The 13,566-nt window shown below is 39.2% G+C and overlaps 2 protein-coding genes across 2 annotated transcripts; both read left to right on the top strand.

Annotated features, from left to right (window-relative positions):
* Window positions 1-996: 996 nt before the first annotated feature.
* On the top strand, window positions 997-8,042 carry LOC117293997. The gene is made up of 3 exons (XM_033776514.1): window positions 997-1,146; window positions 3,055-3,561; window positions 6,218-8,042. The coding sequence occupies exons 2-3, from the start codon at window positions 3,076-3,078 to the stop codon at window positions 7,712-7,714; spliced, it is 1,983 nt and encodes a 660-aa protein (XP_033632405.1). The 5' UTR covers window positions 997-1,146; window positions 3,055-3,075; the 3' UTR covers window positions 7,715-8,042.
* Window positions 8,043-11,479: 3,437 nt separating this feature from the next.
* On the top strand, window positions 11,480-13,356 carry LOC117293461. Its single transcript, XM_033775805.1, has 2 exons — window positions 11,480-11,625; window positions 12,230-13,356. Exons 1-2 carry the CDS (start codon window positions 11,559-11,561, stop codon window positions 12,664-12,666), a joined length of 504 nt encoding a protein of 167 aa, XP_033631696.1. The 5' UTR covers window positions 11,480-11,558; the 3' UTR covers window positions 12,667-13,356.
* Window positions 13,357-13,566: the final 210 nt, after the last annotated feature.

The raw sequence follows: 13,566 nt of genomic DNA on the forward strand, positions 1-13,566 counted from the left end.
TAGAATTTGAGGTCTCGTAATCAAGAATCTGAAGGCACACAACTTTTTGTATCTCGCAACTTCGACGACCCATAGAGCTCAAATTTTTACAGGTTTGTTATTTTATGCATATATGTTGAGATACACCAACTGGGAAGACTAGTCTTTGACAATTACCAATAGTGTCCAGTGTCTTAAAGTTCTTGTCTTCTTAATTAATCATTCTTAATCTTAGTTGGTTAGTGCCACATGTATGTTCTAAGTTTTAGAACCTATAGAGTAAGTAAGAAGGGGAACCGGTCAACTCGGTCCCAAGTCAACTCGGTCCCAAGTCAACTCGGTCCCAAGTCAACTCGGACCCAAGACAGGGAAGCTTGCACGGGCGGGAGGGAGGGAGTGGGAGGGACCGCAACCCATGTTATTGTTGTTCTTTATTATCGACCACTGTCTCAAGTCTGTTTAATGGCGGACTGTCTCTCGCAACGTAAAAACCAAAACTTTAAAAATTTCAACACACCATAAAGTGCAAGTGTTATTGTTAAAAAATTGGATAGATGATTTGAAAAAAAAAACCATTTAGTTGTTGATTGTGAACAATTTTACCATTATCCTACTGAAAACACACGACACCAGGATAGGTTGCTCTATGGATAATCAGATAATGGTGAGAGGATGGATGTGTGTGACGTACGTGTGGTGGGCGTTGATAAACCCAGTCAGTGATTTGGACATAAAGTAAACATTGTCAAAACAAAGCAGATTTTACTCCGTCTCAGCTCTGTGGAGGACACACTCAAAACGGATTATACAACAAAAACACACTTGTTGACTTTGCTCTTGGGAAAATTTGAAGCTTACTTCTTTAATCAAACATAACAGAAAATAAAAAACTTACAAGAATTTCCATTTTCCTCCTCCCGGCCGGCTTGATGATCGAAATGTTATGACAAGTCAACACATGAGGGCGCTGTTAACTTTATCTGCGTCAAAAGTACGCGGTAACCAGACTCTTGTAACGGGTTTATTCTGTACTTGATATAAACGTACCATACTGACGGTATTCTTCGAGATTGGGTGAATTTTCACTTCGTTCTCCCGTTTTTGAGGCCAAACAAAATCATATTCTGAAGGCGTCACACAGTTTGGTCTTGGACGTACAAATCGGAGGTAACATTAAACGTATTCTTAGTCTTAATTTACGTTGTAAATCCCTTTTTTATTTCAAATTCTTACTTTATTTCCAAAATTAAAAGTCACCTTTTTGGTTTGCAGTTTCTTTCCTGTGCAGCAGGATATCTGAAATTCGTTAAAAGGGTGAAACAGTGGGCGTGACTGGGTGGGGGGTAACCTTGAAGTTGTTGGGAGACTTCATATTAAATTAATGGGAAAAGTTTCCGCATGGCGCCGCCAGTTTTTCATTCAATATGAAAAAATATAGTAGGCCTATCTAATTTACCAATGTCAATGAGATCTAGCCCTTGTAAAAATGAGTGAAAAAATGGTGGCGCCATAGCAAATAGGGGTATGGTAATTTATCCTAAAAAATGTTTGACTTCTGCATGATGCGACATAAGGTTTATCGCGAATTGCAAAATATCAAGAGAGGGCGCTGTTAAACCCAAACAAAAGATATAAATAAGCATCAAACATACATCAGGGTAGTTGAACATGTCATTTTGACCCCTCTGCCTACCCACAACGCATTGCGGTTCCACATCGTGATAAACCTAAAGAGCACAACCTGACATGCCTTTGCAGTTTGTTCTAGTTTTATTGCGCTTTACCACTCTGGCATATTCACATAAATGGTTTTATTTGTCTGATTTTGGTTTTGAAGCAAGAAAAATGTAAAACAGTTGTCCAGTCCTCAGAGTAAGTACAGTAGTTTAGTAGTTATCAATCTGTCCTGCAGTGTAGTATATATGTTGGGCGCGATCGGTCAATCTGCGCGATCAACCGATCGCGCTGCGCTATTGAAAGATCAAATTGGTCCCACAGCAATCGGTCGATCGCGCAACAACCGGTCGATCGCGCAACAACCGGTCGATCCGGCAACAATCGGTCGATCGCACAATGAACATCTTTGCGCGATCTACGGATCGTGCAGGAACGGGTTTGGGCGATCGACCGATAGTGCAGGAAAAGTTTTGCGCGATCAACCGATCGTGCAGGAAAAGATAAGCGCGATCTAGTGATCGTGCATGAACAGTAGGTTTGCGCGATCGACCGATCGTGCAGGAATGGTTTGGTTTTCAATATCACCATCGTGATTGTGCAAAACCATTCCTGCACAATCGGTCGATCAAGCAAAACTATTCCTGCACAATCGGCCGATCGCGCAAAACCATTCCTGCACAATCGGTCGATCAAGCAAAACCATTCCTGCACAATCGGTGTTGCGCAAAACCATTCCTGCACAATCGGCTGATCGCGCAAAACCATTCCTGCACAATTGGCCGATCGCGCAAAGCCTTTCCTGCACAATCGGCCGATCGCGCAGAGCCATTCCCGCACGATCGGTTGATCGCGTATGTTTGTTGCCGAATGTAGCGCAGCGCGATCGGTCGATAGCGCAGCGCGATTGGTTGATCGCGCAGATTGACTGATAGCGCCCAACATATCTGCATTCACAGCATGTAGTTGTAACAGTACACCACAGTCGCTTCCAAGTTACAAATTACAAACTTGTCAAATCGCTAAGCCTACGTCAAAAGCAATGAGAAATGAGATACTTTTGAGATTGTACGTCACAGTAGACTTACCATGTGAATCTATTGCTGTGTGTCATTATTATGTAAATAATTAAAAAATTACTTGTACCAACTTCTTAAAGCTGCTGTGCTGAAACACAAAATGAAGCTAAGCACAGCAGAAGTTGCCAGCCAAAATACCAGTGACATTGCTGTGTGATTGGTATCCTGCTTATTTTTGGTTTTCGCAGAAACTTCCTTCGAAGGCAGCATTTGCTACTTAAGCAACTCTATGAAAAAAGGTACCGCCACATACTGTCTCAAAATCTCCAGTTATAAGGGATTTGTACTTAACTTCTGTATAAATTTTTCTACTTGTTCGTAGGTAGCTGTTGGATGAAGCCAAATGGATTGCATTGCCGGTTGTAAAATGGAAACCGAAGTTGCTGCCAGCTCCATCGCAATTGACATTCTCCAAGCTGAGGTTGATCTTCATCTTGGACCACAAGAAAACATCATCGAGACAGTCGTTGAGACATTGGAAGACCACCTCATTGAGACAACTGAAACCTTAGAGGATGCTGAGGCGTCGTCTGATGATGTAGTCAGAGACAAGGGTGAGACGTCAATAACCCAGGAGCTCTCTGATGGGTTTAAGATCATCCAGTCCCAGAGGAACAGAAGGAAGTTGATGGATGGGGAGGGCTTCACATACACCCTAAAGAAGGAGAGCGAAAATAAGGTTTTCTGGAGGTGCTCTGTTCGTAATAAGAATATGTGCTGCCGAGCAACAGTCATCCAGAATGGTGATTCATTCAAAAAGGGTAATCATGCTCACCTTCATGGTCTGGAGGTAGCCAAAAGATCCAGCAGAAAGAAAATTTCTTTTGAGGTAAGTGTACTTTTTCTATTAACTTCATTACACAGGGATGTGATTTCCGTAGTTTTAAAACGGGATTCTGTTTTTTGTTTTCCTCAAAAAAAGAAATTCCTTTGAAAGATAAAATTCTAAAAGAAACGGAGATACATGTACCTATTTAAGGCAGTGGACACTATTGGTAAATACTCAAAATGATTATTATCATAAAACCTTACTTGGTAGCGAGTAATGGGGAGAGGTTGATAGTATAAAACATTGTGAGAAACAGCTCCCTCTGAAGTGGAGTAGTTTTCGTGAAAGAAGTAATTTTCCACGAATTTGATTTCGAGACCTCAGATTTAGAATTCCAGTTGGGCTGAAAACACGGGCAAAAATTTGATGCACGGCTTGGGTGAAGCCAGGCTGTATAATAATTTAAGTGAAAATTACTGAACTTCTTTTATTTTATTTTTTTTTTGAACAGTTTAAACAGCAGTGAGTAAAATTAGATTTGGTTTTACCAGATTTCCTTCTTCTTTTTGAATCAAAATTTCAACGACGCAACCATAAAACAATCACTCGAAGTTGCCTCGAAAACGCTGACCACATTGCGACCACACAAAACACAACGCACAAACCACCACACATTACACAACGCACGTGCAAATTACACAACGCAAGCGAGACACGCAGACTTCGTTTTAACAGTCAGTCGTCGTCATCGACCGTCATCAGCAGGCAGCATGAACTCCATGCACACGTGGTATGATGATAGAGGCGACTTCACACGCGTTTTCGTTCAGATTATTTTAGGTACCAATCTCATCTCCACGATCCTACAAACCATCGCGCTCTGGATTTTTCTACTATGACGTCAGTATCGGTAACTAAGTGACACGCGGGGCAGTGCACCTTTTACCGCATACATTCTGCAGTTGCTTTGTAGATTGGTTTTGCTGTAGGGGGGATAGACCTCCCAAATTTATTTTTCAATGGAACTACTTAAATGGCACTGTCTTCCGTAACTGTTTGTTCTTTATTCTCTGCAGACTGTTTACAAATTGCCTTTGACCCAGTTTCAACAAACAACCTATAAGACTTAAACGTTATGAAACCAAAACATATACATGTACTAAGGAAAATATTAATTACCATGATCAGTCAGTTTAAATTAAGCAAACAATTATGGTACATGTAAATCACTCTTGGCATTTTGATTGGTTGCAAATACTTGTGTGAATCATTATTTTACATTAATTAATTGATTTGTTTAAATTAAATACAAAAACTATTATCAGCTTCTTGACCTTAGGCCTATAGTTCTGAAATCGAATGGACAAGAATGGATAGAAAATTAACATTAGTAAATGATAACTCTTAATTTCTTCAATACCTCTTCATTTTTTTTTTTAGTCTTTAAGCAAAAATGTGTATCAAGAGTAACACATGCCAACAAATATTTTGTTGACAGCAACCTTGTACTGCATTATTTGATCGCTTTTGAATCATTTCAGGCTAAATGGGTCCAAGCGCAGCTCCATGGTCCAAGTAACTGCTTTGAACTGGCCTATTGACCCAGACACATTTTATAGAGTTTAATAATGTATAGTGGACGTCGATCACCTTTACAATATCTGTGCTCTAATTTTCGAGTTGAAAACAAAACAAAAATTAAATCAAAATAGTTTACTTGTAACAGAAATAGGTACCAGAAATGCTTCCAGGGCCCTTAAGAGGGTGGGGGGGGGGGGGGGGGGGGGTTGGGGGGGGGGGGGGGGGTGAGACAGACTTGGCGCTGCGCGCTCGTGTTGTGTGCTACGCACACGTTTCTATTTTTTTGTAGTGATTTTAGGTTGCACTCCCACTTTTTCAGTTTGCACTCCCACTTTCCAAATTCCTGGCTAAGACACTGATTCCAGGTCTCAAAATCAAGCATCTGAAAGCACACAACTTCATATGACAAGAGTATTTTTTCTTTTCATTATTGTCTCGCAACTTCGACGACCAATCGAGCTCAAGTTTTCACAGGTTTGTTATTTTATGCACATGTTGAGATACACCAAGTGAGAAGACTGGTCTTGACAATTACTAATAGTGTCCAGGGTCTTTAACCATTTAATACTGCCCAGGACTGCAGAGTGAGGCTTTAAAAACTAATGATAAATGTTAATAATTGGGCTTCATCCTTTCAAAATTTCTAGCTCGCTTTGCGCTCAGAGTTTTGTTTCTTTTCTCAACAGCCTATCAAATCCCTGAATATGTCAGAATGCGTCAGAGGTTTTATGAGCTTTAATAGTCAAAAAATATTTTTGTGATTAAGATTTTAGATTTCCCAATAGAAAATTGGGGAAATTATAATTTTCTAGTTAGAGACTTAACCTCACATTAAAATGGTGTAAAATGGTGTAAAATGCAATTTTGTCTGCCGTCATGTGTAGTTTTTTTTTATTTTACCAAAAACGTTTGATCAGATAACACATCACATAAATTAAATATATGGTCTGTACATTTAATGTACTGGGGAAATGTCAGTTCATATCGATACCAAACAACTATAAATTTGAGCTTATGACTGGCATAGATATTCATTTTTTGAATAATACAGACATATGTGTTTTTGCAGTTTGCTGTAAATAAAAAAAACATTAAACAAAATAATAAAATCTTTTTTCTTCTTTTTGTAATTCAGAAATTGGGATTAACCAAGATAAAACGAGAGTCCACCAAGAATATTTTGACGTTCCAACCTCAAGCCACTGATGGCCAAGCGCTATACGATGGACAGACTGATGAGACAGAACAAGGAGGAGGTTACACCATCATACGGAGTTCATCCCAGAGACTTCATCCCAGATTGATTGACGATGCGGGCTACACCTACACCATGAAGTCAAAAGGCAGTGAAAAAACACAGTGGAGATGTTCCGTACGAAACAAGACCACATACTGCCGGGCGACAGTCATACAGCAAGGTAAAAACTTCAAGAAGGGGGCATTTGTGCATATTCACCCGGGCAATCCAGGACGTCATATGGTAGAGAAGATTATTGCTCAAGTTAAGACCAATGCCAAGCTGAAACCATTTCAGCCGGCAAGCAATATCGTAAATGAAGTACTCACTGCAAATGTTGGCAACCGAGAACTCCCTGGCATGCCGCATCCTACTAATCTTGCTCGTGCTGCCAATCGCATGAGGCAAAGAGTTCAAGGAAAAGGTCTTGACTTCCAAGATGGCTTAGTCCCAGAGGACTTTGTGAAGAGAGTTGTCAACCGCGGGAAGAAATGCCATTTTCTACTGGCCACCAATAACCAGTTACAAATTCTCTCCCACATGACACAGTGGTACATAGATGTAAACACAAAGATCGTGAACTCACCTTTTAAGTTGCTGTTGTCCGTGCATGGCTTTGTGAAGAAAAATCACCAAGCCAAAGTTGTGCCATTGTTCTTTGCGCTAATGTCTGGCAAAAAGCGAAAGGACTTCACAACTGTGTTTAATGCGTTGACAGAGTTAATTCCAGATGGTATCCGTGTGACAGAGTGCATGCTTGACTATGATACCAATTTGTGGAGGGGCCTTAATGACGCCATCCCAAATCTAGAATGTGTTGGTAGCGCCTACCATTGGATCCAGACCATTTGGGGTAACATTAAAGCCTTTGGGCTTCATCTGAGTTACCTAGAAGATCCCAAGGTGTTTAAGCTGATGAGGAAACTCATGGCCCTACCATTCATCCCAGCTGAACTCGTACCAGAGATGCTCACAAAGCTACAGCAGAAGGCCACCACAGGGTTAGTGCATCAACTCCTGAACTACGTTGAGGCAACGTGGGTTGAAGGTGATAAGTGCCTGTGGTCACCATCAGCATGGAGTGTGTACATGCAGCCGTATCGAACATGCAACGACCTTCACAACTGGCATGACCGTCTGAGCAAAATAGGCAAGAAAGGACGTCTTCCGCTGAGTGCCTTGGTGCTACAGTTGTATGGTGAAGCTAAGGTAGCATTGCAGGTTATGATCATATACGATGGGGTCCAGAAGAGGCCTCAGGAGGAATCTAACAAGGCTGTACAGAATAAAACCTCAAGATATTGGGACGATTATCAGCAACAAAGGAAGTCATTAAAACATCTCCTGAAAGCTTGTGCTGCCACTGTGGTTGACGAAGGTTATGTTGAAAACTAAACCATACCTTGTTGTTATTTACCATCTATCTATCAGAAGAAATGATTTCAAACATAGGATTCTTTTCCTTGTTTCAGATAAACAGTGTACAGTTTTCATGGAATAAAACGGTGTCAAGTTCTACAATAGACCTTAATTTCCCAAATACTTGGTACGCTAGCATTGGGCGTGGAATGAGGTGCATGCTGGTCTACCTAGCAGTCAAGTTTGATCGCTAGCTAGACAAGCTTGCACCTCATTCAAATGTTATCGCTTGCGAAAAGGTTTTATGTTTATCAGGATGATCATACTTTTAAAGCCATTAGACACTTTCGGAACAGAATTTTTTTTTTTTAGTTCACAGTTTTACAAATAACTTACAGGGTTTACAAAAGTTAATGGTGAAAGACTTCTCTTGAAATATTTTCTCCGTTTCTCCATGAAATGCTTTACTTTTTGAGAAAACATTAAAACAATATCAATTCTCGATATCGAGAATTACGGATTTATTTTAAACACATGTCATGACACGGCAAAACGTGCGGAAACAAGGGTGGGTTTTCCCGTTATTTTCTCCCGACTCCGATGACAATTGAGCCTAAATTTTCACAGGTTTGTTATTTTATATATACATGTAAGTTGTGTTACACGAAGTTTGGGCCTTGGACAATACTGTTTACCGAAAGTGTCCAATGGCTTTAAAGGGTCTTGGTACTTTTTGCAGGACACAAAACCAATGTCTACAGATTAACATCAAACTCACATAGTTTGTAAAAAACATTACTTCCCGAGGTCCTGTAGTTTTGAGAAGTTAAGTCGCGAAAATAGTTTTCCTCTCAGGAGTTGAACATTATGTTTGCATGTTAAACATATTTTTGTGACATTGTTTACTCGTTTCTCAAAAACTACAGCACCCCAGCAAGTAATATTTTAAGGGAAGCCTTCTAACATTATCTTCAAACTGTAAAAGTTTAATGTAACTCTCTGGACATTGGGTTTTGTGTTATAAAAAGTACACCAATCCTGAAAAACCTGGTAGAACAATACATCACATGAATTTAAATTGTAGTATTTATGTGCCAGTGCATGTCATCATGTGAGAGGTTGTCTTTATATATTTGTAAAGTACCTTGCAAAAGCAACCACAGTTTGTGATGCTTCATTCTTAAAAGATTGAGGACACCAGTGCGTTTTCTCAAAGGCACCTCTGTGAAGAAATCGTATATACCAGTACATGTATTTCTGTTGGAATGTTTGCTGGGGCACCAAGGCAATGACCAGGGACATTGTTACCGCCTTGAAGCATCAGGTCTGCCTTACAGTAGCTCATTGGTAAACAATGATACTCCCTTGGTGAAACAACTGAAATCGTTAAACTTAATTATTCTTTGACATGTACATAAGACAAGTTTTGTTATTATTTTTGTTTGTTGATCTGAGCCCAATTGCATTAACACTCAAAAGCTCTTCTAACTGCAGAATTAGGTTGTTACGCGCCGTTTGAAAAAAAACATCATTCTATTGCTGTAAGCGCAGATTTTTCGCAGTAAGCAGAGGGATGAAGTTTGACCCTGTTTACTTCAGTAAATCAAGAAGATCATTAAAATTGCCTTCAAGATCGGGTCAAAACCCCAATAGGGTAGATTACTTTTTAAAGTTTTCCTATTTTTATTTCAAGGGTCAGATACCATGTGTGGATGTATTTTGCTTAATATTTGTCACTCTCTCTGCACATATACATTATATGTAGACTAAAGGAGATTTTGATCTGTGCTGATATGCCTGAAAAATAATCTCATGCCTGAATGGCAACAAAGATGTTACTGTTTGATTTTAAATTGTATATACATGCCTGGAATTTCATCTTTGAGTTGGCAAGAGCATTGTAATTTTGCAAAGGGCTAGTTCCATTGGAAAATGTCCAAGCTAAACGTATGGTAAAAACTATTGAAGGGGCACCAAGGCCAAGATCAGGGCAACAGAGGCAATGTCTGTCTTTATCGTATAAAAGTATTAAAACGTTCAACTTTTTTTTCTGAAAATATGATTGTTTCAAACCTGCTTGGAATATACATGTACAATACAAGCATACTACAGATGATTAATTTAAACGAGTGTGATTCTTGTTATGAAGTATTATTGTATTGCTATTAGTTTGTGATCAATAACTGTAAAGAGTTTACACAAGTTAGCACCGCTCGGATTTGTAAAATATATACATGTAGCACCTAGCACCTAGTTTTTGTACAGATGTACAGAAGAGATATGAGGAATTAAAAGCTTGGTTTAAAGGGAAACTTTGCAGCTGTTTTGTTGTCTATAAGCCTATTTATCAAAACATTTTCTAGGTTTAAAAAGTTGATTTTTAGCTGGATTTGAACCTGAAACTTCTGTTTTTATAAGTAGATGCTCTACCAACTGAGCTTTATCTATAGACTGAATATTTGTGGTATCCCTATGTTTGTGGTTGCCAACCTCTGTATTTACATGTAGGTGCTCTACCAACTGAGCTTCATTATTGGTGGTATCCCTATGTTTGTGGTTGCCAACCTCTGTATTTACATGTAGGTGCTCTACCAACTGAGCTTCATTATTGGTGGTATCCCTATGTTTGTGGTTGCCAACCACTGTATTTACATGTAGGTGCTCTACCAACTGAGCTTCATTATTTGTGGTCTCCCTATGTTTGTGGTTGCCAACCACTGTATTTACATGTAGGTGCTCTACCAACTGAGCTTCATTATTGGTGGTCTCTCTATATTTGTGGTTGCCAGTCGGAAGCCATTCAAGCTGTAATTGCCATGTAGACTGGGATCGCGTCCAAATTTCAGATACAACCTGGTTCAAGTCCCACTCAGTCAGTTTTCCATGCGGTTTTTTTCTATTTGTAGTTCAAATAGTACTGTTTTTGTATGTCGCCCCCAATCTTGAAGAAAGAATGCACTTAAGATTTGTGAGAAAAATCAAAGGAACACCAAAGGAAGTGGGTTCAACAAGGAGATTCTGCCCCCCCCCCCCTCTCTCCTCCAATACGGCGAACTGTGTACAAACTACTTCTGATAGCGCCCTCTTTTGAAACATCCTCTTTAGCCCCTGTTAGTTTTTTTTTAAATGGGTGACAGAATCTTTGGCCGACCGATTTCCCTGGGACACCGGGCCCGTATTGGATAAGGCTCGGCTCCTGCTTTCTGTTTGTTCAATGCTCGAAGAGAATGTTGCATGCAGAAGAACGTAGTGCGAATTGGGTGAATCTGCCCCAAGACCATCATCAATCCGATTGGTATATTGACAATCTCATTTCAACCGGAGTGTGTTTCGGTTACTGTTAACTGTTTCTAGGACCAATATTCAACAAATGGAAAGTTTTTGTAAATAATTATTGTCGTCATCGAAAATCAAGACATATGACTAATTTAATGTTGGGCAATTGCCTATACTGGCTATGTGTCTGAGGAAAATACCAATTGGAGGGAATCGTTTTGTGTGCGTAAACCTTTATAGGAAATCCCCCCGCGTGTACACCCCATGGCTAAGTTTGGCTCTGCTTACCGCCCAATTATGCACGTACGATTCACCGCTTATTATACTAGATTCAAGTTCTTGGGATAGGCCTATACATGGCTGCATGAGCTAAAATCATACGCATTGTGACCATTTTGAAAACGGTACATAATTCAAAAGCGCTCGAACGAGATTGGTTGAGTGACCTTTCGCCCTAACCAGGAAGTGCGGCACCATAAGATGAGTATTTTATTCGATTACAAGCAGTATAGAGTTTGTCATTCATGCTGCACGAGTTCAGCACAACTATCTGAACTAATACCGTGCAATAAACAGACTTATAGTGATCTGCATAGAGGCAACTATGAAGTCACAAATTCTTAGCTTATACTGTGATTCACGTCTCATTGCTTTGCTTATTTTTCTTGAAGGTAAGCTTGACATTATTTATAATTATAAGTTCATTGGTAAAACTCAATTACCTATTTTGTTCAACCGCAAATAGTTTAAAAAACTTTTACCCACAGTTGAGTTTCCCTTGTGGTTTATTACTTAATATTTAATTTACAATAAAAACAGTTTGAAATTCATTTCAATTAAATCCTATGTCAAATAGGTCAAACAACAAGATCAGAACCAGAAAAAGTGCACAATATTTGGAAGCAGATAATTAATGTACGACAATGACAACCGATTACAATCGTAAACATTCGTAAACAAAGCCTTTAAATACGTTTACCTGTGCTGTGTGTCCATACGGACCCACTTTCATGGTCAAACATAATGGCTTTAAGGCGGAATTTTGAATAACGGTTCATTGATAAAAGCAGATATTATTACAAAAACAACCACATCGAGCAATTTATTGTTGATTTTCCTATACGAAGTAATACTAGTAATTAATCAACATAATAATGTAGGGGAGCTTTTTCAAGCCCTCTTAAAAACAATTTGCCGTAAAACGATAATTAAAAAAAAAGGGGAGCAAACAAAATAAGATTTTAAGCACGAAGCAATTGCCCTTGATTTTTGCAGGAGTTACTACACGGCCAGTTATTTCTGGCGAAGCATGGGCAGATATTGGAATGGACACCGTCTTGACATGCTCACCTGGAGATGGAACGTTATTACAAGTTAGATGGAGAGATAGCAGCTTCAACAATGATGATATTGACAACACGATCACTATAGCGAGAGTTGTGTTAGCAACTGGGGATCTCATCAACAGAGATGAGACGCATTATGGATTTGATCCAAATGATCCTTTGTATCCATTAACAATAAAACAAGTGACATTGGATGATGAGGCTAAGTACTGGTGTCAGGTGTACATTGCTGGTTTTATACATGACACAAAGGAAATGCGAATAAGAGGTAGGAACCCAGCTATCAAATATCATTTTAATGCACATTATGTTACCATAGAAATGAAACAACTATATATGGAATTGCTACAGGAGTGTTACCTATAATTTTATATCAGAATGCAAAGTCTCTGTCTCTTTATTCAAAGTCTATTGCGGTTAAAGCCACAGGCGTGAACCTGGCTGCAGGTGGACTGGCAAAACTCTCTAGACTTGGAGAACTGCCTAAAGAATTAACAACATATTCATGTGGAACAGTATACCTTATTATTCGTCATGCATGCTGATTGTCTAAAGTGAGTACAACGCAATGTTCCACTCAGCATACTCCCCTCATTACAACGAATGTCATTTTCTTTTCAAAAGAGAAGTGACTGGACTTTTGCCCAAAATGATCAAGAGAGCATTTTGTCATCTTCACAAAAATAATGTAGCGGAAATGCACCTGACGAACATGTGACACCAAAAATTTAACTTCTATGTTTTTGCTCCATTTTTATAAGGTGGGTCATGGAGCAAGGTCATGCGGCTATCTCCCGTACGATTGACTTTCTTTCACAAAGAGTGATGATTTATTCTACCTCAACCATACAAAAACAAAAAGTACATAACAAGGCACAATAAAGAAAATCAAATCGAAACAGGAAAAACAAAAGAAAAGATACCCTTCCTTAATATAATCATTGAATCTCCTTTAAAACTATTGGGAACTTCCGTATACAAACTTCTGCTTCAAGGATTAAAGGCAGTGGACACTATTGGTAATTGTCAAAGACTAGCCTTCACAGTTGGTGTATCTCAACACATGCATAAAATAACTAAACTGTGAAAATTTGAGCTCAATCGGTCATCAAAGTTGCGAGATAATAGTGAAAGAAGAAAACACCCTAGTCACACGAAGTTGGGTGCGTTTAGATGGTTGATTTCGAGACCTCGAGTTCTAAACTTGAGGTCTCGAAATCAAATTCGTGGAAAATTACTTCTATCTAGAAAACTACTCCACTTCAA

This window comes from Asterias rubens, chromosome 8, assembly GCF_902459465.1.
Source record: "Asterias rubens chromosome 8, eAstRub1.3, whole genome shotgun sequence".
Classification (NCBI taxonomy): Eukaryota; Metazoa; Echinodermata; class Asteroidea; order Forcipulatida; family Asteriidae; genus Asterias; species Asterias rubens.

Excerpts from the sequence above, each read along its gene's own strand:
- LOC117293997 (XM_033776514.1), top strand. The coding sequence starts at position 3,076 with ATGGATTGCATTGCCGGTTGTAAAATGGAAACCGAAGTTGCTGCCAGC. Across the intron at positions 3,562-6,217 it reads GAAAGAAAATTTCTTTTGAG|AAATTGGGATTAACCAAGAT; the intron begins GTAAGTGTACTT and ends TTTGTAATTCAG.
- LOC117293461 (XM_033775805.1), top strand. The coding sequence starts at position 11,559 with ATGAAGTCACAAATTCTTAGCTTATACTGTGATTCACGTCTCATTGCT. Across the intron at positions 11,626-12,229 it reads TTTGCTTATTTTTCTTGAAG|GAGTTACTACACGGCCAGTT; the intron begins GTAAGCTTGACA and ends TGATTTTTGCAG.